Source organism: Gymnoscopelus microlampas (genome assembly GCF_963454915.1).
Source record: "Gymnoscopelus microlampas genome assembly, chromosome: 12".
NCBI lineage: Eukaryota > Metazoa > Chordata > Actinopteri > Myctophiformes > Myctophidae > Gymnoscopelus > Gymnoscopelus microlampas.
In genome coordinates this window covers 54,938,127-54,964,783 of record NC_139949.1, presented here as the reverse complement: position 1 = coordinate 54,964,783, position 26,657 = coordinate 54,938,127, and the positions used below count along the sequence as shown (strand labels likewise).

The 26,657-nt window shown below is 43.2% G+C and overlaps 1 protein-coding gene across 3 annotated transcripts in view; it reads left to right on the top strand.

The window, feature by feature from the left end:
- Window positions 1-26,657, top strand: part of pcf11 (PCF11 cleavage and polyadenylation factor subunit) — a 49,368-nt gene that overhangs the window by 21,781 nt on the left and 930 nt on the right. For all 3 annotated transcript variants that reach the window (XM_084075265.1, XM_084075266.1, XM_084075264.1), the window contains exons 8-20: window positions 898-1,326; window positions 2,355-2,544; window positions 4,093-4,468; window positions 7,656-7,790; window positions 9,021-10,114; window positions 11,237-11,467; window positions 12,308-12,374; window positions 13,113-13,238; window positions 14,135-14,237; window positions 19,390-19,573; window positions 22,947-23,105; window positions 23,263-23,355; window positions 26,396-26,431. In XM_084075265.1, the coding sequence (XP_083931391.1) occupies window positions 898-1,326; window positions 2,355-2,544; window positions 4,093-4,468; window positions 7,656-7,790; window positions 9,021-10,114; window positions 11,237-11,467; window positions 12,308-12,374; window positions 13,113-13,238; window positions 14,135-14,237; window positions 19,390-19,573; window positions 22,947-23,105; window positions 23,263-23,355; window positions 26,396-26,431 (3,223 nt within the window). The remainder of the gene's footprint in view (window positions 1-897; window positions 1,327-2,354; window positions 2,545-4,092; window positions 4,469-7,655; window positions 7,791-9,020; window positions 10,115-11,236; window positions 11,468-12,307; window positions 12,375-13,112; window positions 13,239-14,134; window positions 14,238-19,389; window positions 19,574-22,946; window positions 23,106-23,262; window positions 23,356-26,395; window positions 26,432-26,657) is intronic.

Genomic DNA, 26,657 nt, shown 5'->3' with positions numbered 1-26,657 from the left:
GAAGTTCAGTTCTCTGTGAGAGCATCAGAATAAAATCGCTCGCTGCTCCTTGACTTGGAGAGGAGCCAGTTTAGGTGGTTCGGGCATTTAGTAAATAGCAGCTTGTAGATCTGTTGTTTTTCTCTTGTTTAATAGTGAAAATAGCAGCTTGTAGATCTGTTGTTTTTCTCTTGTTTAATAGTGAAAATAGCAGCTTGTAGATCTGTTGTTTCTCTCTTGTTTAATAGTGAAAATAGCAGCTTGTAGATCTGTTGTTTTTCTCTTGTTTAATAGTGAAAATAGCAGCTTGTAGATCTGTTGTTTTTCTCTTGTTTAATAGTGAAAATAGCAGCTTGTAGATCTGTTGTTTTTCTCTTGTTTAATAGTGAAAATAGCAGCTTGTAGATCTGTTGTTTCTCTCTTGTTTAATAGTGAAAATAGCAGCTTGTAGATCTGTTGTTTTTCTCTTGTTTAATAGTGAAAATAGCAGCTTGTAGATCTGTTGTTTTTCTCTTGTTTAATAGTGAAAATAGCAGCTTGTAGATCTGTTGTTTTTCTCTTGTTTAATAGTGAAAATAGCAGCTTGTAGATCTGTTGTTTCTCTTGTTTAATAGTGAAAATAGCAGCTTGTAGATCTGTTGTTTCTCTTGTTTAATAGTGAAAATAGCAGCTTGTAGATCTGTTGTTTAATAGTGAAAATAGCAGCTTGTAGATCTACTTTGGCCTGGTATGGTCTAGTACTATATAATTAACCCTTTAAACCCTTTAATCACAGGGTTAGTATTAGTATAGATTATTAGTATTTATGTATAATAATAATATAATTAACCCTTTAATCACAGGGTTAGTATTAGTATAGATTATTAGTATTTATGTATAATAATAATAATAATAATATGATTAACCCTTTAATCACAGGAAGGAGAGGGAGAGAGAGGAGGCATCAGGAGGCGGAGCCAAAAAGCTGGCCAATGGCTCGCTGGGGAAACACGAGCAGCGCGGCCAATCAGGGGAGAGGGGCGGAGAGTTGAAGACGGGCGGAGGAAACGCCCGGACCAATGCCCGCAAGCGCTCCCGCTCCCCGACCCCGCCCCCTTTCAACTCCTCCCCCAAGAGGAAGGAGCGGAGAAGGAGCCCCTCCCTCTCTCCTCCTCCTCCCTCCTCCTCCCACAGTAAGCCAGGAGGAGGAGGAGGAGCTAAACCCAGGAGGGCGGAGGAGCAGAGGAAGACCACGCCCCGTAAGAGAGCCAAAGACTCCCCTCGTCTTCATCACTCCTCCTCTTCCTCCTCCGACACCAAGGAGCCTCCTCTTCACTCCAGGAGGAGCGCCTGGGAGGAGACCAAGCAGTAAGTTAGCTCCACCCATAGCTCCACCCTAAGTCTTTAACCTACATTCTAAATCTTTGCCATAAGTTCTTTTTGGCTGTTTCCCCTTTCCTAGAGGGGGGGGGAAGGATTCCCAATTAGGGTTAACCATTTAACCTTTCTTTAAGGTTTAGGTTTTTAGCCATGTTTACAAACTATAAGATAAAATAAAATTGCCAGTGAACTTTGTGAGAAGTGTTCACTGGGGACTGTGCATGGCAGGTAAGCCCAGCCATCCTGAGTCCCACCTTAGTTGGACCCCATACCAAAAAATCATCCATAGTCTCATTATAAGAATGGTATAGGATTAGGACTCAATAAAAGATTTAAGAAAACAAATATAGTTATGGGCCAAACCGCGTTGGAGGGGCGAAGTCTCAAGCGAACTTGAGCCACGAGAGGCACCACCGAGCACGCTAAGGCGCGCGAGTTGCCGTGCCGAACGTTGCGAAGTTCGCTTCGAGCCTACTCAGCCCCGTCCGAGTTATGTACCGATAGGCTGCGTTTGCCCCAACTGATCTTCCCAGTAACTACTGGTCAATAGTGTGTCTTTGCTGGGACTGACACAATTCTCCATTTCTGCTACAAGGGTTGGGGTTAGAGTAATGAGGCCCTTAAAACTTTTTAATTTTAAGGTCCTTATTATTTCACATTTGTTCATCTAAGTCTTTCTAGGTCCATTGTTTGATTGTGTGTGTCTTAGCCCACTTAGTCATTTTGAAGGTTTGAGTGGGCATTTGGGTTGACTACCCTCACACCTATTTGGGTCTTAAGCTATGGGTCAGGAAGAAACCCCTTGTCTTCCCCAAGGGTCGTTGACGTTTCTGTGATTGTCCTTAATCTAGTACCTAGGTTAGGTGTTACTCCTCCTTTCTCTGAGAGGGCAATGATGTTCTAGTGTGACAAAGTCTGTGTTTTATATCATTTTGTGATGATATTTCATCATCTCTCTCTCTCTCTCTCTCTGTGATGATATTTCATCATCTCTCTCTCTCTCTCTGATGTGTCAGCCTGAAGCAGACAGAGGAGGCTCATGGGAAATGCGGTCCTCAGAGACACCTCCTCCAGAAGTCCTACAGCACCCCCCCTCCGGCCCGCCCCGCCCCCCCCAGGACCCCCAAACACAGGCTGAGTGTCGACGCTAACCTGCAGATCCCAGACGTCCTCAACTCAGCCAGCAAGAGAGACCTTCTGAGACGGGTACACACACACACACACACACACACACACACACACACACACACACACACTAGAGCTCTCCCCCGATACCTTCTTGGAACCGGGAGACCCGTGTACCTTTATCAACGCGATGCAGCCCAAATATTGGGCGTACGGCAAGATCACCGCACCTTTCGGCATTTATCAATATATCCTGACGTGGGCTTTATCCTACCGTACGCTGAAATCTCACGTCTGGTCGAGACCAGTTGTTGACGTTGGCTGCACCCGTTTATTCCATTCTAGACCTGCGGAGCACCATTGTCTGACTGTCTGACAAGCATCTGGACACATAATCCACTCCTAAATCTGTATATCTACACTAATAAATAATCCCTGTGAAAATATATCATTTTATAAACTAATTTAAACAAATTGCTTTAACAGTCATTCAGATAAGATTGTAGATCTGGCTGCATTGAAAATAGCAAATCTACAAGCTCACAAGCCAGCGTCGCGTTGTGAGCTTGTAGATCTGCTATTTTCAAAACATACGAGCTGCGAGAGCACTCTCGGGAGTTGGAGTTTAGACCGGTGCAGCGGCGCTGCTGTTATGTTTTCATGGCCACCGGGAGATCAGAGATTTAACCCATGGTCCAACACAAGGCTATTCCAGCCTTCATCCATTAATGTTCTCTCCAGGCTATCTCTCATTAATGAGGAGCGGGACGTCCCGATGTTTGGGCGGGCGTATCTATCAGATAAATGTGTTGTATGAGTGACTCATGTAATGAATTAAAGGTATAATACGTAATGTTTGGGCGGGCGTATCTATCAGATAAATGTGTTGTATGAGTGACTCATGTAATGAATTAAAGGTATAATACGTAATGTTTGGGCGGGCGTATCTATCGGATAAATGTGTTGTATGAATGACTCATGTAATGAATTAAAGGTATAATACGTAATGTTTGGGCAGGCGTATCTATCAGATAAATGTGTTGTATGAATGACTCATGTAATGAATTAAAGGTATAATACGTAATGTTTGGGCGGGCATATCTATCAGATAAATGTGTTGTATGAATGACTCATGTAATGAATTAAAGGTATAATACGTAATGTTTGGGCGGGCATATCTATCAGATAAATGTGTTGTATGAATGACTCATGTAATGAATTAAAGGTATAATACGTAATGTTTGGGCGGGCGTATCTATGACTCATGTAATGAATTAAAGGTATAATACGTAATGTTTGGGCGGGCGTATCTATGACTCATGTAATGAATTAAAGGTATAATACGTAATGTTTGGGCGGGCGTATCTATCAGATAAATGTGTTGTATGAATGACTCATGTAATGAATTAAAGGTATAATACGTAATGTTTGGGCGGGCGTATCTATCAGATAAATGTGTTGTATGAATGACTCATGTAATGAATTAAAGGTATAATACGTAATGTTTGGGCGGTGTGTTGTATGAGTGACTCATGTAATGAATTAAAGGTATAATACGTAATGTTTGGGCGGTGTGTTGTATGAATGACTCATGTAATGAATTAAAGGTATAATACGTAATGTTTTCAGGCCAGTAAACGCCTGGAGAGCGGGGAGATCTCTCAGGAGGACTTCCTGAACGTGGCCCATCAGATCAAGCAGCTCTTCCAATACCGCGAGGAGAAGAAGATGGCCCCGCCCACCTCCTCCTCCTCGCAGTCTCCTCCGCCCCCCGGCAGCCCCGCCCCCCACCAGGCCGACGCCCAGATGCTGTACTACCAGCACAAGTCCAAGCTGAGGAGGACGCAGGTGGCCCACCGCTCCTCCGCCGGGGAGGAGGAGGAGCCTGAGGAGGAGGAGGAGGAGGAGGAGGAGCCAGAGGAGGGGGGGGCGGAGCTGGGGGAGAGAGGGAAACGCCCCTCGCCGCACCCGGCTGCTCGGTCGTCCAGAGAGAGAGACAGAACAGGTTTGTTGTTGAAATGATTGAAACATTTTAGTTGAATCCATTGAGACCTGAAGCCGGTTCTACATGTCTCCTAAATCCCAACAGTTTTCTATATCAGTGGTGCTCAATCTTTTTCATGTCAAGGACCCCCAGAATTATATGTATTTGGCCGCGGACCCCCATCAAAATATCTTGTTCCAGGGGCCCCCAGAAGCAACGATTTGAGTTAAAAATGTTCGCTTTAAAAATATATATATTCAAAGATTTGCACACATTTTCACAAATTTTCAAAAATAGCAGATCTACAAGCTCATAGCGCGGCACTCGGTGCCGCGCTATGAGCTTGTATATCTGCTATTTTTGAATAGCCCAAAGTGTAAAATAATGCTTTTTTTAGCTCAAATCTAAAAATGACACAGTTCCAGGTCTTAATGGGTTAAAGGATCTAGTCCTGTAGTGGAACTGGACTAGATCACTGATTTTAATTAGCACCATTGGATTTCCTGAAAAATGTACATTTAACCACTTGAATCATGATCCTATGTAATCTAGAAGTCAAAATAGTGGAAAAAACGAATATGAAATTTTTCATTTTCCCCCCCAAAATCAAGGATTATGACCCAAATCTGTGCCATTGATCATTTGTAAATATTTTTAATTAGCGCCATTGGATTTCCTGACCCTAAAAATGTAGATTTAGCCGCTAGAATCCAGATCCTATGTAATCTAGAAGTCGAGATATTGAAAAACGAATATTCAAATGTCGCCATCTTGCAAAATCCAAGATGGCCACCATATTGGCTTCTGCGCAAATGGAATCATGGATTTTCTGATTTGTTATACTCTGAAGTTTCCAAAAATGTATAGTTTTCCTAATCCCCCGAAAATTTGAACGAACCTTCTTTGTTGGACATATAGAACTGGACTAATCCCTGTCTAAAGGCCTGTGCAGACAGACTGTCTAAAGGCCTGTGCAGACAGACTGTCTAAAGGCCTGTGCAGACAGACTGTCTAAAGGCCTGTGCAGACAGACTGTCTAAAGGCCTGTGCAGACAGACTGTCTAAAGGCCTGTGCAGACAGACTGTCTAAAGGCCTGTGCAGACAGACTGTCTAAAGGCCTGTGCAGACAGACTGACTAAAGGCCTGTGCAGACAGACTGTCTAAAGGCCTGTGCAGACAGACTGTCTAAAGGCCTGTGCAGACAGACTGTCTAAAGGCCTGTGCAGACAGACTGTCTAAAGGCCTGTGCAGACAGACTGTCTAAAGGCCTGTGCAGACAGACTGTCTAAAGGCCTGTGCAGACAGACTGTCTAAAGGCCTGTGCAGACAGACTGACTAAAGGCCTGTGCAGACAGACTGTCTAAAGGCCTGTGCAGACAGACTGACTAAAGGCCTGTGCAGACAGACTGTCTAAAGGCCTGTGCAGACAGACTGTCTAAAGGCCTGTGCAGACAGACTGTCTAAAGGCCTGTGCAGACAGACTGACTAAAGGCCTGTGCAGACAGACTGTCTAAAGGCCTGTGCAGACAGACTGTCTAAAGGCCTGTGCAGACAGACTGTCTAAAGGCCTGTGCAGACAGACTGACTAAAGGCCTGTGCAGACAGACTGACTAAAGGCCTTTGCAGACAGACTGTCTAAAGGCCTGTGCAGACAGACTGTCTAAAGGCCTGTGCAGACAGACTGTCTAAAGGCCTGTGCAGACAGACTGTCTAAAGGCCTGTGCAGACAGACTGACTAAAGGCCTGTGCAGACAGACTGTCTAAAGGCCTGTGCAGACAGACTGTCTAAAGGCCTGTGCAGACAGACTGTCTAAAGGCCTGTGCAGACAGACTGTCTAAAGGCCTGTGCAGACAGACTGTCTAAAGGCCTGTGCAGACAGACTGTCTAAAGGCCTGTGCAGACAGACTGTCTAAAGGCCTGTGCAGACAGACTGTCTAAAGGCCTGTGCAGACAGACTGACTAAAGGCCTGTGCAGACAGACTGACTAAAGGCCTGTGCAGACAGACTGTCTAAAGGCCTGTGCAGACAGACTGTCTAAAGGCCTGTGCAGACAGACTGTCTAAAGGCCTGTGCAGACAGACTGTTTAAAGGCCTGTGCAGACAGACTGACTAAAGGCCTGTGCAGACAGACTGTCTAAAGGCCTGTGCAGACAGACTGTCTAAAGGCCTGTGCAGACAGACTGACTAAAGGCCTGTGCAGACAGACTGACTAAAGGCCTGTGCAGACAGACTGTCTAAAGGCCTTTGCAGACAGACTGACTAAAGGCCTGTGCAGACAGACTGACTAAAGGCCTGTGCAGACAGACTGTCTAAAGGCCTTTGCAGACAGACTGTCTAAAGGCCTGTGCAGACAGACTGTCTAAAGGCCTGTGCAGACAGACTGTCTAAAGGCCTGTGCAGACATACTGACTAAAGGCCTGTGCAGACAGACTGTCTAAAGGCCTTTGCAGACAGACTGACTAAAGGCCTGTGCAGACAGACTGTCTAAAGGCCTGTGCAGACAGACTGTCTAAAGGCCTGTGCAGACAGACTGACTAAAGGCCTGTGCAGACAGACTGTCTAAAGGCCTGTGCAGACAGACTGTCTAAAGGCCTGTGCAGACAGACTGTCTAAAGGCCTTTGCAGACACAGGGTGCGAATTTTCGCACAGAAAAAACGGACAATATAATGTTTTAAATGAACACATGGTTCTCAATGACCTCATGCGGTGATGTGATGCGTTTTGTTTTCCAATCAAACCCAGTTTGATTTGTGCGTATTTTCGCATGCGGTAAAAACTGATTGACTAATCACACCCTGTCTGCAAAGGCCTTAATATGATTATAATTATGACTATAGGATTATAATTAATAACATTAATTATGACTATAGGATCATAATTATAATGAACTCTTTCCCTGCCAGATTAAATGCATAAATGAATCACCCACTGCTGGCCATGTTTGGTTTTCCTTCCCTTTAGTTTTACCTTTTTAACTGTTTAAACTGTTTAAACCGTTTAAACCGTTTTAACTGTTTGAACCGTTTGAACCGTTTCAACTAGTCACAGAATATTTATCTCCAGTTTGATGGATCTGACGGTTTCTGAACACAGAGGGTTTCACTGCGTTTCAGTCAATGAGGAGACTATATTATACAGTATACGTGTGTGTGTGTGTGTGTGTGTGTGTGTGTGTGTGTGTGTGTGTGTGTGTGTGCTCCTGTAGGAGAGAGGAGCAGTAAGGAGAGAGAGGAGCAGCAGACTCCTATGATCGAGGAGTACAACCACGGAAAGGACTTCCCGTCTCGTAAAGCCCTGCAGGGCCTTCGCTTCAGACGGAAGGCCGACCTACGAGACACTGGTGAGTCTGTCTGTCTGTCTGTCTGTCTGTCTGTCTCTGTCTGTCTGTCTGTCTGTCTGTCTGTCTGTCTGTCTGTCTGTGTCTGTCTGTCTGTCTGTCTGTCTGTCTCTGTCTGTTTGACTGTCTGTCTGTCTGTCTGTCTGTCTGCCTGTCTGCCTGTCTGCCTGTCTGTCTGTCTGTCTGTCTGTCTGCCTGTCTGTCTGTCTGTCTGTCTGTCTTCAGACGGAAGGCTGACCTCAGACACTGGTGACTTTAACTATCATATCTATCATAATTGTATATATTTATATATTGTTCTGCTAGAGGGGAGGGAGTGGACGTCTCCTCTGTAAATTATATATTGTATATATTTATTGTGGGATCGCTAAAGCGATCACACTAATGTTATTGCCACTATTTATTATTATTTATTTATTTATTCCGCCCGTTTTTTGGCGGCTAACTAGTCCTTCATACTTTTAGCTACAAACTCCGTTCCAACTCTTCAACATTCAGCCTACTCAGGACATGTCGGCTAACATTTGAATTTTTGAAATAATTTGTACTTTTAGAGATATTTCACTTTTTACTGCTTAAAAAAATCCCATTCATTTCAATGGGGAACTCCTATTTAGCTACAGTGGAGCCTAGCAACTGCTTATTAGACCCTAGCAACCACCGTTTTACCCTAGCAACCACCTATTTCACCATAGTAACCGCATATTAGACCGTATAGACTGCATATTAGACCATATAGACTGTTTTACCCTAGCAACCGGCTATCAGACCCTACCAACCACAGTTTTACCCTAGAGAACTACATTTTACACTATTCAACACCGACAAACCTTTAGAACCGTAGACCTTTAAGACCTTTAGAACCTTTCAAACCTTTGGAACCTTTAGCACATCTTAAACCTTTAGAACCTTTCAAACCTTTAGAAGATTTCAAACCTTTAGAACCTTTAGAAGATTTCAAACCTTTAGAACCTTTAGAAGATTTCAAACCTTTAGAACCTTTCAAACCTTTCATCCTTTTAGAACTTTAAACCTTTCAACCCTTTAACACTACTAACATTATCAATACTCAATACCAGCTCAACATTCTTAGCGATCCCACACTGTTTCTTCAGGAACAGTACTTTATAATTATACGTTTTATATTGTATATATTTTATATTGTATATATTGTATATATTTTATATTGTATATATTGTATATATTTTATATTGTGTATATATATTGTTCTAGCGGAGAGGGAGTGGACGTCTCCTCTGTCAGAGCGCCAGCGCTACGAGGAGCGAGGAGGAGGAGCAGGAGGAGGAGACGTTCCCACGAGGAGCGGCTACGACGCTCCCAGGAGGTTACCGCCCCCCCAGCACGCCCCTCCCCCTCCTCCTCCCCCTCCCCCCAGGAAGTGCCCCAGCCCCGCCCCCTCCGGTGCAGGGCCCCTCCCTGCACCCCCTCTGGCGTTCGAGCGGGAGCGGCTGTCTCCTCTGCAGACGGACTCGGCCGGCGGTTCGAGTCCCGCTCCGCGCTTTGAGAGTCCAAACAGTCAGCACTCTGACGACCTGGACCTCCTTCCTCCTCCTCCTCCTCCTCCTCATCACCCCGCCCCCCCGCGCTCCATCCTCAAGGTACGCTCCTCCCCCCCGCCCGTCCCCCACACGCCCCTCCCCCCTCACCCCGCCCCCCCCTACCAGCCCCGCCCCCCCCAGCGCTACAACGACAACGAGGGCGGTCACTATGACAACGGGCCAGGAGGGAGGTTACCCCCCCACCACGGGCCAATGAGAGGCTTCGACGGACCGCCCCACCCTCGCTTTGACGCTCCCATTGGACAGCAGCAGCAGCCCCATCGGTTTGACGAGCACTTTGACGGGCCAATGAGGCGCTTCGATGGTCCTGGGCCGCAGGGCTTCCAGCAGCAGCACCGCCCCCCCATGCAGCGCTTTGACGGACCCGCCCACATGGGGCCTGGACCAATGAGGTTTGATGGGCCGGCTCAGCCTGGACCAATGAGGTTTGTTGGGCCCAATCAGCCTGGACCAATGAGGTTTGATGGGCCGGCTCAGCCTGGACCAATGAGGTTTGATGGGCCGGCTCAGCCTGGACCAATGAGGTTTGATGGGCCCAATCAGCCTGGACAAATCAGGTTTGATGGGCCGGCTCAGCCTGGACCAATCAGGTTTGATGGGCCCAATCAGCCTGGACCAATCAGGTTTGATGGGCCGGCTCAGCCTGGACCAATCAGGTTTGATGGGCCCAATCAGCCTGGACCAATCAGGTTTGATGGGCCGGCTCAGCCTGGACTGAGGTTCGACATGTCCAACCATCCACACCAGGTAGGAACCCTTAACCCTTAACCCTTAACCCTTAACCCTTAACCCTTAACTCATTGAGTGCCAGCATTGCCAGAATCATTTCAGAATGATGATGTCCCAGTGCCAGTGTTTTTTTCACAGAAAACAAAAAGTGCTTAGGAAGCGAGATACAGCCTTTTTCAGTTCTAAGTTAAACAAGGAGTGGATGGAGCTGCAAATCTTCAGATAATGATATCTTGGAATCTGAACATGTTTTTCAAAAAAAAAAAAACATTTTTTTTTTTTACTAATTTTTCAAAAACACATGAAACACGTGATTGGCACGTTGAGCCATAGCGGTAAAAACACGTGAAACACGTTAATGGCACTCAGTGAGTTAATCGGTGTTGACAGTCTGACATGATGATGATTATTTTATATATATATATATATATATATATATATATAATTATATAAACGGCAAGTCACTTCCGCGCCGCTGACGCCATAGCCACAGCTCTGTAATGGAGTAAACACAACGCCGACACACCACATCTCGCCAACACAGTAGCCACGGCGGACGCGACGATTTTACGGGTGGCGTAGGGCACCTCTCATTGCTCACAACACAGTTTCCACGTCGCAACATAATTCATTCTACTCACCACATTTGGGACAAAACGGAAGGGGAAACAGCTTCATACCGTTTACCGTGCGCACCACCGAGGCAAAACAACACGGCGCCGCCATTGGGATGCCAGGTTGGCATGCCAGGTTTTCTAAAAACAAGTCAGAAACAAGCAACCACCTTCATGAAAAAAAAAACACCACCGAAGGGGTCCGTCATCTTCCACGGGGTCCCCGCGCGTCCCGACACTCCACAGGGGGTCCGCGGACCCCCAGCAACATAATTTTTTATTTTTTTTATTTTTTTTTACTTTTGCACATTTAATCCGACGATTTGGGTACCCCAATATACACACGCCCACGCTGGGCCCCGTGCGCGGCTGGGGTTGAGGGGGGCGTAGCCCCCCGAGTCTCTAGTATATATATATATATATATATATATATATATATATATATATATATATATATATATATATATATATATATATATATTATAATAATAATTACTGTCTGTAATATCCTCTTGGTTTTGTTCAGCCCTTCCATCAGCCAATGGCCATGCACTTTGAACAAGCTCCGCCCAGATACCCCGGACCCCCCCACTCCTTACACCCCCCCATGAGGCCCATGGGCGGGCCCATGGGTGGGCCCATGGGCGGGCCCGGACCGGGTCCCTTCAGCTCCATGCCCGGACACCAGTACCCAGCCGGACCTTTCCCTGGACAGACTGGACCCCCTGGTTTCTACAACCAGGGACCCCCTCAACAGGTCTGTCTGTCTGTCTGTCTGTCTGTCTGTCTGTCTGTCTGTCTGTCTGTCTCTGTCTGTCACCCCTCTACCCCTCCTCAACAAGTCAGTTATGTGTAGGGATGGAGCTCGAAAACCGGGTCCATTATATACCCGGGCATGAATTTATCGAGACCCGGTTTTCGATAAGCTTTAGGCTTGTCGAGCCTGTTATCGAGTGTAGCGGCCCATGACGTCATGTCTAAACTATCAAAACAAGAGGCGATCAAGAAATAAATCTAATCACCCACGCTGGCACAAACATGTTGGTCTAAAAGTGTATTGATAGCTGCAAGTTGTGCCAAACAGCGCTGTCCGTCCCTCAGTCTATCGTTGCCGAAAATGGCAAAAATATTTTTTACTTTTGTCATCTTCATTTAATTTTAGATAGTGGTCAGCCACAAACTCACTGTTACAGCTGGCCAATAAAAAAAGATACCGGTTCTGTTCAGAATTTTTCGCCTCACGTCTTTTTTCTTAATAGAAAAAGATCGATAGTGGGCTCGATAAAAGCTCGGTTCGATAAGCAGGTTCGATAAGGTGCTCATTATCAATAAAAATTAACGAGCTCCATCCCTTGTTGTGTGTGTGTGTGTGTGTGTGTGTGTGTGTGTGTGTGTGTGTGTGTGTGTGTGTGTGTGTGTGTGTGTGTGTGTGTGTGTGTGTGTGTGTGTGTGTGTGTGTGTCACTCTTTGAACATGTTATTATATTTCAGGTGAACATGTATTATAACATGTTTATACGTGTTGTTACATGTATTATAACATGATTATAACATGTATTATAACATGTATTATAACATGACTATAACATGTATTTCAGGTGAACATGGTACCAAACATGACCCAGACCTTCCTGCCTCAAAACACCCAGCCTTTCACCCAGACAGGTAACTATTATTATTATTATATTTATAATAATCTCTGGCAGCGTTGGCCTGATCTCAGTGAAACTGCACACACACTCCCTGGATGCCACAGCAGAACCTCTGATTGGCCTGTTCTCAGAGCAGAACCTCTGATTGGCCTGTTCTCAGAGCAGAACCTCTGATTGGCCTGTTCTCAGAGCAGAACCTCTGATTGGCCTGTTCTCGGAGCAGAACCTCTGATTGGCCTGTTCTCGGAGCAGAACCTCTGATTGGCCTGTTCTCGGAGCAGAACCTCTGATTGGCCTGTTCTCTGAGCAGAACCTCTGATTGGCCGGTTCTCAGAGCAGAACCTCTGATTGGCCTGTTCTCGGAGCAGAACCTCTGATTGGCCTGTTCTCGGAGCAGAACCTCTGATTGGCCTGTTCTCAGAGCAGAACCTCTGATTGGCCTGTTCTCAGAGCAGAACCTCTGATTGGCCTGTTCTCAGAGCAGAACCTCTGATTGGCCTGTTCTCGGAGCAGAACCTCTGATTGGCCTGTTCTCAGAGCAGAACCTCTGATTGGCCTGTTGTAGCGCCTAGAGTTGGGCAATATGCCAAAATATTCCTATCGGCCATCATAGAATAAGTTCTATATATAACTGGTTTTAAGTGGTTAAGTTCCATATATAACTGGTTTTAAGTGGTTAAGTTCTATATATAACTGGTTTTTAAGTGGTTAGATCTGGTATATAACTAGTATTTTACCTGCTGTGTTGCAGTGGCGCCCCCTCTGGCTGCAGACAGTCACTTCGGTCAGATGGACGTGAATGAGCTGCTCACTAAACTGATCTCTACTGGAATCATCCCTGCTGCCGCGCCCCCAACACACACCCATGGATCTACTGGTTAGACACACACACACACACACACACACACACACACACACACACACACACACACACACACACACAGAGGAGGTAAACACTGACATGAGTGTTAGAGAGAGGATTCATTCAAATAAAATATGTTAAACAAAATATATTGTTTTGATTGAACATTTTATTAGGCAAAAGAATGTAAAACAACAGTTACATTTATAATGCTTTTGTCTAAAAGGTCCGGCCAAAAAAGTCCTTGTGGGCTTGTTTCCGTTGAGGTCCTTGAATTAATTTCATAGACATATATAGTATTCATATAGTATTCATAGACATATATAGTATTCATATAGTATTCATATAGTATTCATAGACATATATAGTATTCATATAGTATTCATATAGTATTCATATAGTATTCATATAGTATTCATAGACATATATAGTAACAACCAAACAGTTCAAAAATCAACATAAAAATACAGAGGAAAAAAAATATCACTATGTACAAAAAAAGCATGAAAAAAATAAAAAGTATATACAAAAAAAAGGGGAGGGGGGGGGGGTCGTCTGTCTACAGGGAAACAGGTACTAGCTCCTCTTATGGCCTCCAGAAAGCAGAGTTTTTAGGGCTGTTTTAAATACGCTCAGTGAGGGATGGGGTTAGACTATTCCATACCTTGGTGGCCGTGCTGTAGAAGGAGAATTTGCCCATGTTTGTTTTATGGGTGGGTGGTACCAGATTGTTGTTTACGCTCCCTCTAGTTACTAAGTATATATATAAGTAAGTAATATATATATTTAAGTCTATATATATATTTAAGTCTATATATAAGTAATATATATTTAAGTATTTATCTTTGACACATAATCCTTCATCCTATTTATATTTATGAATGACCTGACCTTTGACCTTTGTGTTGTAGAACCTTCCCCATCAGCTCCAGTGGAGGAGGAGGAGGAGGAGGAGGAGGAAGAAGAGGAGAACGTCCCTGACATCACTTCCTTTAACATGGAGGAGCTGAAACAGTCAGTAATGTTTCTATACTGTCCTTTAACATGGACTTATGTTTCTATACTGTCCTTTTCATTTAGAACAGTGGTTTTCAACCAGTGGTCCGGGGACCACCAGTGGTCCTTGAGCGGGTTCCAGGGGGTCCCCAGCCAAATTAATACTTAGGAACCAAATTGACCCTTATATGTCTGTAACTCTGAGAGTGTACAAATGGAACCAAATGGACCTGTTAGGGTCCATTTGGTTCCATTTGTACACTCTCAGAGTTAAATGAACACTAATCATGATGATACAGTGTAGATTGGGACCCCCAAGAAATCAAAATGGTTGAGTCCTTGGCATATCGTTTCAAATGGGGGTCCCTGGGCTAATATGTGTCAATTTGGGGGTCCTTGACGCGAAAAAGGTTGAACACCACTGATTTAGAACATACATGGGCAACTGTCGGCCCGGGGGCCACATGCGGCCCCCACCCTCACTTAATGCGGCCCGCAGGTTAATATCAGAATAGTAATATATTATTGATTTGACTTAAGTCTATATTAGTAGCTTAATGACTAGTATTAACATTCTATTGTCTTTTTATGTCCAATGTATTTGTATTTAAGTTCATAAAGTTAACGTAAGTATAACTAAATTAAATAAAAATGTTTTGAAATGAAATAAAAATGTTTCTTTTCAGGATAACAATTCAAAAATAGCAAAAGTAGCAGATCTACAAGCTCAAAACACGACGTAGTGTGGCGCGTTTTGAGCTTGTAGATCTGCTATTTTTGCTACTTTTGTGTGACATAGAATGGCCCGACAGTGTGTGTGTGTGTGTATATATATATATATATATATATATATAAGAAAGAGATAAACCTTCCCACTGCTTCTCTTTGGAAGGAACCGCACACTCCAAATGACGATGGACTCACTCAGTGAATGCTTCATATTTTCAGCTTTATTTAGCACGACGCGTTTCGCCGTGTTGGCTTCATCAGGTGCTATATACACAGGCGTGACTGATCACTCTGATTTATAGTGACATCCCCCGTGACAACAGATACTCCGCCCACCTGTGTGGCTACTCAGTCAATACAATGTATCAAAAGTGGGCAGGTACAAAAGCAGAAAAAAGGTGACAGACAATAATAAAATAGAGAGAATTCATATCTATGTATACATACATTCACACCCACTGTGTGTATGTATATATCCACATACTAAAATGCATATATGTACTAGGCCTGTCAAAAAAAATCGATTCATGAATAAATCGCGATTCTTAATGCCACGATTTTAAAAATCGATTCAAAATATTAAAATCGATTTTTAAATTAATTTTTTTTTTTTTTTTTTAATATATATATATTTTTTTTTTAATATAAAATCGCAATAAATCGCAGAATTGAATATCAATTAATCGCAGAATCGCAATTTTAATCGAATCGGCACCCTAGAAAATCGCAATAAATCTTAGAATCGCAATTTTAATCGAATCGGCACCCTAGAAAATCGCAATAAATCGCAGAATCGAATCGAATATCAATTAATCGCAGAATCGCAATTTTAATCGAATCGGCACCCTAGGAATCGATTTTGAATCGAATCGTGAGGTAAGTGAATCGTGACACCCCTAATATGTACATATATATGATGCAACATGACACAGGACCACCTTGATGTAAAACAAAAAAGGTAAATACTCCAATTCAGCAACAGTACATTTACTGACAGTGAATAGAGTTTTATAAAAGAGAGGGTTTGGAATACTCCACCCCCCCCTGTATTGTATTGTAGAGTGGTCAATGATTTCTCAATCATTGACCACTCTACAATACAGTACACCAAGAATATGTATATACAGCTCAGTGGAATTTGGAGTAGGCCAAGCAAGACTAAGTAGGCTGCAGCCTATGCAAAGTAATACAACTCATTGTGATACTTCAAGCATATGTGGCAGTGTGTAGAATACATCAGATTTACAAAAAGGAACTTAGATCCAGGCTTTCATTCAAGCCATGTGGTTCCATTGAATTCAATGTGAAGATCCAGTATGTTTTCCTTTGTTGTGGTCACCACCTCGAGGAGGCAGAGTGACCTTTTCAATGCCAATGAATTTGAGTGTGGCTGCAGAGCCGTGGGCTCTCTCCCTATAGTGTCTTGCTATGGCGTACTCCATATTGCCATTTCTTATGGCTGCCTTGTGTTCGGCTATACGTATCTTTAAGTTGCGTTTAGTTTGACCGATATAAATCATACCACAGGGACATTTCAACATGTAAATCACATGGGTGGTGTTGCAGTTGATAAAATGTTTAATTTTGTATTCCTGTCCTGTGTGTGGGTGAAAAAAGACCTTAGTGGTTGAAGTGTTAGAGCAATGTGTGCATCTCCCACACGGGTGGTTACCACAGAGTTCCTCTCTTAACCAGTTAGAACTAGAACTAGGTGATCTATATAGTGATGTGACGACAGAGTCTCTAATGTTCTTTCCTCTTGTAAAACAAAACCTAGGAGGTGACAACGCCATGTCTTTCAAATTAGGATCACATTTAAGCAGATTCCAGTGTTTGTTAATGATGTTTTTGATAGTTTGGGATGAAGTATTGTACTCTGAAACAAAAGTGACTCTGTTCCCCACAACATCTTTATGTGAAGGATCTAAGAGGGACTCTCTTTGTACAGTTCTGTTTTTGTTCATTGCTGTGCGTATCACAGGTTCTTTGTAACCCCGGTCTCTGAATCTGTCATACATGTCCTCTGCCTTCACGTCATAGTCTGCAGGGTTGTTGCAGATGCGTTTAAGACGCAAGAACTGTCCATATGGGATGTTCTCAATAAGACGTTTAGGATGATGGCTATTTGCATGTAAGATACTGTTTCTATCAGTAGGTTTGTGGAAAATCGTGGTGTTGAGGTGTCCATCCTCACCCACTGATATACGTAAATCTAAGAAATCAATCTGTTTTCTGCTGAACTCTATTGAGAATTTCAGAGTGGGATGTGTGTTGTTGATGTAATGCCTAAATTCAACCAGTTCATCTTCCGAACCCACAAATACCATCAAAATGTCATCAATATATCCCTTCCAGAAAATCACCTTGTCTAACAGGGGAGAGGCAGTCTTGTCCTGAATAAACTGGGATTCCCAGTGGCCCATAAATAAGTTTGCATAATTGGGTGCAAAGGTTGAACCCATGGCAGTGCCCTGAGTCTGGATATAGAAGTTATTATCAAACATAAAATAATTTGATTTCAGAATGAAATTCGTCATGTTGAGTAACAAGTCTATGGGCATCCCATCTCTTGAATTAAGATAATGTGACATAGCCGCCAGGCCATCCTCATGTGGTATATTGGTGTATAAACTTTCGACATCAAATGTTACTAAAAAAGAATCATGTGGGATGGATATATTCAATGATTTAATCACATCCCTAGTGTCTGCAACATAAGAAGGTAATGTTCTGACAATATTTTTGATAAAGTGGTCAACAAATTGACTTAATGGTTCTGACAAAGAGTTGTTGCCAGAGACAATGGGTCGGCCTGGCGGATTGGTTAAACCTTTGTGTATCTTAGGCAGTAAATACAGGACTGGTATGGTGGGGAAATCAACCTTCAGGAAATCATATTGCTTTTTTGTGATTTGTTTATCACGGAGCGCAACATCCAGAATCTTATCCCTATCTTTGAGTAACTGTTCAGTGGGATTTTGTGGGAGGGATTTATAAAAAGCGATGTTGCCCAATTGTCGCATTGCTTCAGTTATATAATCCTTAATGTTCTGTACCACAATAGAGCCACCTTTGTCGGCAGGTTTGACAATAATCTTGTTGTTTTGTTTTAACTCATCAAGAGCTTTTCTTTCAAGTACACACAGATTATGATTATGTACATGATCTGATTTGGAAAGTTTCTGGATATCTTGCTCCACCATTTTACTAAACGTAACTAAAGTAGGATTCTGAGTGCTAGGTAAAGGATAGAAAGAGGAGCATGTATTCAATTTGTACATCGGGTTAAGGTATAGACTGATCTGCATTTCTAAAATGATGTTTGAGATGTAGCAATCTGAAAAACTTGTAACAGTCCACTTTGAGTTTGAATGCGTTAACCTTGTTAGTGGGAACAAAAGAAAGACCTTTTCCTAATACTGAAACTTGAGCAGGGGTAAGATCACAGTCTGAGATATCAATTACCGCCCGTTGCTCTGGCTTCTGGTGACCACTTTGAACGGGCTGTAGTTTCTTCTTCCCCCGCCTCGTCCTCTTCCTCTCTTTCGTGGGCCGTGATGGTGCCGTTGGTCGTGGGGGGGTCGAGCGTCTAAAAAACGCTCATCTTGAGAGTAGGTGGAATCGCTGGATTTAGCAGGGTCGGAGTCGTCCGCCGGGTGGTGGACCTCCTGGTTCCATGAGCTGCGTGTGGACTTCTCTCTCTGGTGGTGTGGGGCCCCACGGCGTGGCTTCTGCTCATTCCATCCTGGTTGGTGCCAGTTGTAGACGATGCCCTTCCTGTAGTCCTCAGCGTTTTTTTCGAATTTGCTTCTCTTGAGGGCTTTGAGCTCAATTTTGAACTTTAGAAGATCATCTTTTATCTTACGTTCCACGTTTGTGAAATCGTCAGGGCTGAGCTTCTCACATGGCTCCTCTTTGATCTTCAGAGTATCCGTTTTAACTCTCTCGGTTTCATTTGCAGTCTGTTCTATAACGAGCAGAGTCAAGTCCATCGAACATTTATTCAACACTTGATGTCACTATAAATCAGAGTGATCAGTCACGCCTGTGTATATAGCACCTGATGAAGCCAACACGGCGAAACGCGTCGTGCTAAATAAAGCTGAAAATATGAAGCATTCACTGAGTGAGTCCATCGTCATTTGGAGTGTGCGGTTCCTTCCAAAGAGAAGCAGTGGGAAGGTTCATCTCTTTCTTATATGCATCATCTTGCCAAACCAGCACCTCCACCCTAGACGTGCACGAGAGCTTCCTGTTTATATATATATATATATATATATATATATCACTATATATATAGACAGTATATGCTATGTGTCTCTGGAGTCAGGGTGTAAATATAGTGGCTCTACATCATCAAAGTTGCATCACCTCTGTTTTAGAATGTCCTGACATGTATAGTAACACAAACCTGTGTGTGTGTGTGTGTGTGTGTGTGCAGGCGGTATGAGTCAGTAGTGTGTAAGCTGTACACAGGCATTCAGTGTTATTCGTGCGGGATGCGTTTCACGGCGTCTCAGACAGACGTCTACGCTGATCATCTGGACTGGCATTACAGACACAACCGCTCTGAGAAGGACGTCAGCCGTAAAGTTACACACCGCCGCTGGTACTACAGTCTGACGGTACGCACACACACACACACACACACACACACACACACACACACACACACACACACACACACACACACACACACACACACACACACACACACACACACACACACACACACACACACACACACACACACACACACACAACACCGCTGCTGGTACTACAGTATGACTAAATAGGCTGTGGTTTTACTGAATCCAGCAATACCAATTGTGTAAAAATAGCTTTAATACTCATGGAGCTATGCCAAAACGTATATGGTGTCCCAAACTATCTATAATCTACAGTATCACACCCATTAGTTTTATTTATTTGATGCTCAAAGTTATCCTCATAACAGCAAGTCATTCAGTTATGTAGAGTTTATACAATTTAACATATTTGGTTACAGTAAAGTTATACTACAGTATTGGGCTCCACCTGCTCTATCTTATCGCCTACATGCCTTAAACACTACATCTCTAAAGGAAATATAGCAGCTTCCAGATGATAAAAGAAAAAGAACAGCAGACCAGTATCTATAACAAAGCCTTTATTAAGCTCACTGAAGTCATTGACAAACATGTTTTCTCTAAAATAATGAAAGTGATGTCACTAAACTAAGAGTTATGATGACATACTGAAGACACTGAGGTCTGAGGTAGAAGATGAGATGTTCCAACACACTAAATGAAGATCCTGGCAACTGAAGGAGAAGCTCATACAGCATTACAATGTGTAGAAGGAGCTGGAAAGTCTTATGTGGTTGTGGTATGCTCTGAAGGTGTGCCCATGGTACAGTATGCTCTGAAGGTGTACCCATGGTACAGTATGCTCTGAAGGTGTGCCCATGGTACAGTATGCTCTGAAGGTGTACCCATGGTACAGTATGCTCTGAAGGTGTGCCCATGGTACAGTATGCTCTGAAGGTGTACCCATGGTACAGTATGCTCTGAAGGTGTACCCATGGTACAGTATGCTCTGAAGGTGTGCCCATGGTACAGTATGCTCTGAAGGTGTACCCATGGTACAGTATGCTCTGAAGGTGTACCCATGGTACAGTATGCTCTGAAGGTGTACCCATGGTACAGTATGCTCTGAAGGTGTACCCATGGTACAGTATGCTCTGAAGGTGTGCCCATGGTACAGTATGCTCTGAAGGTGTGCCCATGGTACAGTATGCTCTGAAGGTGTACCCATGGTACAGTGTGGTATGCTCTGAAGGTGTACCCATGGTACAGTATGCTCTGAAGGTGTACCCATGGTACAGTATGCTCTGAAGGTGTACCCATGGTACAGTATGCTCTGAAGGTGTACCCATGGTACAGTATGCTCTGAAGGTGTACCCATGGTACAGTATGCTCTGAAGGTGTACCCATGGTACAGTATGCTCTGAAGGTGTGCCCATGGTACAGTATGCTCTGAAGGTGTACCCATGGTACAGTATGCTCTGAAGGTGTACCCATGGTACAGTATGCAATGAGAGAAGCTGCACATCTCCAAGAAAAAACAGAAGAGACAGAAGACTGTGAAACACAACAGCCAAGTCAAGATCTCTTTGAGAGGCAAATACTACCAGAGCTGCAGATACAGTATGTTGAGAAAAAACATGGACCAGTGTGTTTAGTACGTCATCATAACTCTCAGTCAAGACGTTTTGTGTCATCACTTTAATTTCTTCAGAGAAAACAGTTTTGTCAATGACTTCAGTGAGCTTAATACAAACAGATACTGGTCTGGTGTTCTGATTATTTTATTTTATTTTTGTCTGGCAGCTGCATTTTGTTTAAAGATGTCGTGTTTTAAGGCAGCTTTATGATAGGCATCATACACAATGAGATACGGGTATGAGAGCAACCGATGATATACAACTTCATCAACCTTTCTGATGCTGCATGACGGACCAATTGTCTCTGGTACTCTTACCTGTACCAGTAATAATAGCTGTCAGATGTTCTGGCCTTCCCACACATGAAACAATCTTTCCATAATGTTAACAATGTTGTAAGAACCCTCCTCAGTCTTCTTGATGAGGTGGTGCAGGTATTGTTTGATCTACATGATACATGATAAGATATACTACCTTTATTTTTGAAGGAAAGTATGTAATCTGTATATAAAGACAGGGTTTTATGAACATCGTCTGTCTGTTGAGCAACATTTAATATGAATTGAAGGTCTTCTGCTTTGGGCTTTTTGACATTATGGATCTTGCTTCTTTACTTTGTCTAAATGTTTACCACAGATGATACAACAATAATGATCCAATGTTTGTTCATCACACTACATTCTGTAAAAACTCTAACCCAAAAGATACTGTTAGGCTCTACTGTAACCATATTGTTGCCAGTGATACCAATTAAGTCTCTATTCCATTCTGGTGAAACAGAGTAATTGAGTCATTTTTTGGGTGAACTACTCCTTTAAGCTAGGTCACTCTCCAGCTAGCTAATTAGCTACTTGATTTAGCAAGGTCCTTCTCATCTTTTCACATTTCAAAATATTTGCAATGATACCTGTCAGTTTATGAATAAACCCATAGGCAATAAGATACAGATAGAGCAGTAGTACAGTAGTAAAACTTGACTGTAACCAAATATGTTACATGATATAAACTCTACAGAATTGACGTTTTGAGGATAACTTTGAGCATCAAATGGTTGGAGCTTGGCTTTCCTCAGTACGTCATCATTTGGGACACCATATACGTTTAGTGGCATAGCTCCATGAGTATGAAAGCTACTTTTACACAATTGGTATTGCTGGATTCAGTAGAACCACACCTTTCCAACAAGTCATATGTCCTGCTATGACAATCCATGTCAGAGTCACTACAAAGTAAAGAAAACATTTCTTTAGATTTACATTTCCGCCTATTGTAAGTATGTGTTCAAATGACTGTATCTCCTATTTACATTCAGATATTGACATTTGGTCTTTTCTAGAATGTAGAAGGATGTCCTGGCTTCAAGTATGCCCAGTTTTAAACCTATCAGAGCTTCCATTGTGAATCTACATGAGTTTATATGCCTCAACCCCCAGACGGACAGGCTTTATTTTTAGTTTGGGGTGTATAACTTTATATATCAATTTCACCACTTTTGCAGTGAAATATTTTTATACAACAATCCATTTCATGTATGAGAGGCTTTAGAGATGAGGAAACAACATGTTGTGTTTGGTCCTACCTCCAGGAGGGGTATCTCCAAAACTAAAGCCCTTTTTGGCTGTTTGTCACAGGCCTAATATATATGTGTAGTATATGTGTGTGTGTGTGTGTGTGTGTGTGTGTGTGTGTGTGTGACTGGATTGAGTTGGAGGAGGTGGCTGACCTGGAGGAATGAACACATTAACATAATGTTAATTATATCATTAACATAATGTGTGTGTGTGTGTGTGTAGGACTGGATTGAGTTCGAGGAGGTGGCTGACCTGGAGGAACGTTCTAAGAGTCAGTTCTTTGAGAAGGTCAACGAGGAGGAAGTCCAGAAGAGTCAGGAGGCTTCTAAACAGAAAGACGTCATCAGCAGCGTCAAGGCTGCTACTGATGTGGTGGATGAGGTGTGTGTGTGTGTGTGTGTGTGTGTGTGTATATATAGTGTAGTCTCATTGAAACACCTACAATTATTCTACTAGATAAACTACATATGGATGCTCACTAAATGTGTGTGTGTGTGTGTGTGTGTGTGTGTGTGTGTGTGTGTGTGTGTGTGTGTAGTCGTGTGAGATCTGTGCAGAGCCATTTGAGATGTACTGGGAAGAGGAGGAAGAAGAATGGCATCTGAAGAACGCCATCAGAGTGGACGACAAGGTACACACTATTATATACATGACAACAGATATACACAAACGCACCATTTTAGTTCTAATAAGGAATGGAAACTGACTCATCAAAATGACTGTATCTGCCGGGTCTCTCGTTAAACAAATACATCCAAATAGAAACATGATACGACAGTCATGATGAAACTTCAACCTGGTTTAACAGCCTGTACATCTATAGAAACTAACATTTCAAATAGAAAGTGCTTATGTCATGGCCACGGACGTTACAATTATGTCCGGGCTCTCAGAAGTACCTGTATGTTCAATATTGTTCAAAACAAATCATCTTAATCCGCTCGGTGTTCATTTCTTCATAGTTATAATGTATCAGAGTGCAATACCTTCCAGCCCATAGGGTCACGTAGTTCAGGGGTTTTCAACCGGTGGTCCGCGGACCACTGGTGGTCCACGGAGGTATTGCAGGTGGTCCCTGGCCATGCATTCAAGAAAATTGCTTTTATAAGTTTCAGGAGTTCTCACTGTATGGTGTGTGTGTGATATGAAATGTGAGCTTTCCATAATCACAGTCATCCTGAATCATATTCTATCATATTCAAAGACACAGACTCAGTCACTTTCACTAGAGCACTGCAGAGGTGTGTGTGTGTGTGTCTGTGTCCAGCTGACACTCGTTGACGCTCGTTAATGTTCTAGGCATAAAAGCATTTATGCTTCTGCTCTGTCTGTCACATAGACCTACATCTAATCTAAGATTAGTGGGACTCACCATTGAGTCAAAGGACTCACTTCATTGAAAACAAACAAAATCACTGTATTTGTTTAGATATTATATTGATATTATAGCTATTTTATTTGATTAGATATGTGATGTTCCTGACAATTAGTTGACTTTTGGTGAAAAAGCATATATCGGTATCGGTTGGTATCGGTATCGGGAATTAGGAGTTGGACAATATCGGAATATCGGGGGAAAAAGTGGGGTGGGTCTATGATGGACCCACCACGCACAATAGTGGTGGTCCCCAGGTTGCTCTTAGTCAGGATGGTGGTCCCTGGGTCAAAATCAGTTGAAAACCCCTGACGTAGTTGAAAGCATATGGAGAGAAAATGGCCAACGATCAGATTAAAACGATTTTTATTGAACAATACGGAAGATACAGGTCCTTCTGAGGGCCGTACATAATTATAACATCCGTGGCCATGGGGTTCAGCACTTCATATGTTAAATGTGAACGTTTATGTAGATGTACAGGTTGTACATGGAGACAGTGGAATCACCAGGTTAAAGTTCATCCATGACGCTTGTGACGGACGAGCGTCGTGTCAGTGATCCATTACTCGCTCTGCCCTCTTTTTGTCCACATCATCATCAGTGAAATAGTTCCTTACATCATCAGTGAAATAGTTCCTTACATCATCAGTGAAATAGTTCCTTACATCATCAGTGAAATAGTTCCTTACATCATCAGTGAAATAGTTCCTTACATCATCAGTGAAATAGTTCCTTACATCATCAGTGAAATAGTTCCTTACATCATCAGTGAAATAGTTCCTTACATCATCAGTGAAATAGTTCCTTACATCATCAGTGAAATAGTTCCTTACATCATCAGTGAAATAGTTCCTTACATCGTCAGTGAAATAGTTCCTGGAGCCTGTTCCTGGAACACGTGGAGCCTGTTGTTTAGCTGCTGCTGTGTTCACTACAATGTTATACTTAAGCAATATTACACGAGAGGGTGTGCGTTATCGTCATTATTGGCACGCCAGTGATGCGGTCAGGAACGAGGCGCAGCCGAGTTCCGCGAGCATCACTGAAGTGCCAATAATGTAGGTAAAGCACACCCTCGAGTGTAATATTGCGATTATACAACAGTTACCAACAAAACACATCCAAATGTATTCATATTGTGGGGCAATTCATAATAAAAATGTTTCGCTATTATGTTTCCCTGTAAAGAGAAGAGTTTATTTGACTGAGACAAAATAGTCCCTGTAGCAGCGAGCGCACAACACAGCTGAGGCACAACACAGCTGATTCCAGCAGGCTATATGCTCCGTCGTACGAAGGTATCGCACGGCGAAAATAGCCGATCTACAAGCTCACAACGCGTCGCGTTGTGAACTTGTAGATCGACTATTTTCGCCAAACAACGTAGTCCATTTTGCGTAGCTGTTTGTTCTCCGGTGGCGGTGGTGGGTCAGGATACTCTCTGTTTGTTTTCGTACCGTGGGACAGCGTGACGTCACAGCACAGCTGTACGATATATGGTCTAAGCAGGCGCGGACTGCAGTGCGGAGTGATTTATTAATGTGATTCGGCCCGTGCTATGAAGCTGGTTTGAAGCACGGCTAGAAAGCTATTTCAACCAATCAGATTGCTTGGTCGGAACTACCTGTTGTATAATTTTATACAACTGATCCCAGAAAAGACTCTAATGAACACTGGCCGCTTCCCACCGCGGTGAAGCTGCTTTCAGGTTGGATAATCAACCAGCTGGATATTATCCAACCTGAGACCAACTTCACCACGGTGGTCCCCTACACACCAGACCATCTTCACCACGGTGGTCCCCTACACACCAGACCATCTTCACCACGGTGGTCCCCTACACACCAGACCATCTTCACCACGGTCCCCTACACACCAGACCAACTTCACCACGGTCCCCTACACACCAGACCAACTTCACCACGGTCCCCTACACACCAGACCAACTTCACCACGGTCCCCTACACACCAGACCTCTGCTGTGCGGTGGCCCAGAGTTAATCCAGTATTGAATGAACTCTCTCACACTATTATGTTCCGTTTATAATGTTTGTCATCTTAAAAAGAAAACTCTACAGGTGACTATAGTTGAAATTAGCTGCTACCTTGTAAGACTGCATAAAAATATAATAATAATTGAAAAAATTATGTGTTAAAAAAAATCTACTATTCGACTAGTGGTGAAAGCTCAACACACACACACACTCACACACACACACACACACACACACACACACACACACACACACACACACACGACAGTGTGTGACTTGATGTGTTTTGTGTCCTACAGACGTACCATCCTTCCTGTTATGAAGATTATAAGAACGTAAGTTAAAATACTTTTATTAATGTGTTACTTTTTCACTTTTCTGAAAAACGTATGTTTCTATATCGGTGGTTCTCAAACTTTTCCATGTCAAGGACCCCCAACATGACCGCGGACCCCCCCCCCCCCCGAGAAGCAAAGATTTGACTTGATTTCAAACATAGCAGATCTACAAGCTCACAGTGTGTGAGCTTGTAGATCTGCTATTTTTGAATAGCCCAAAGTA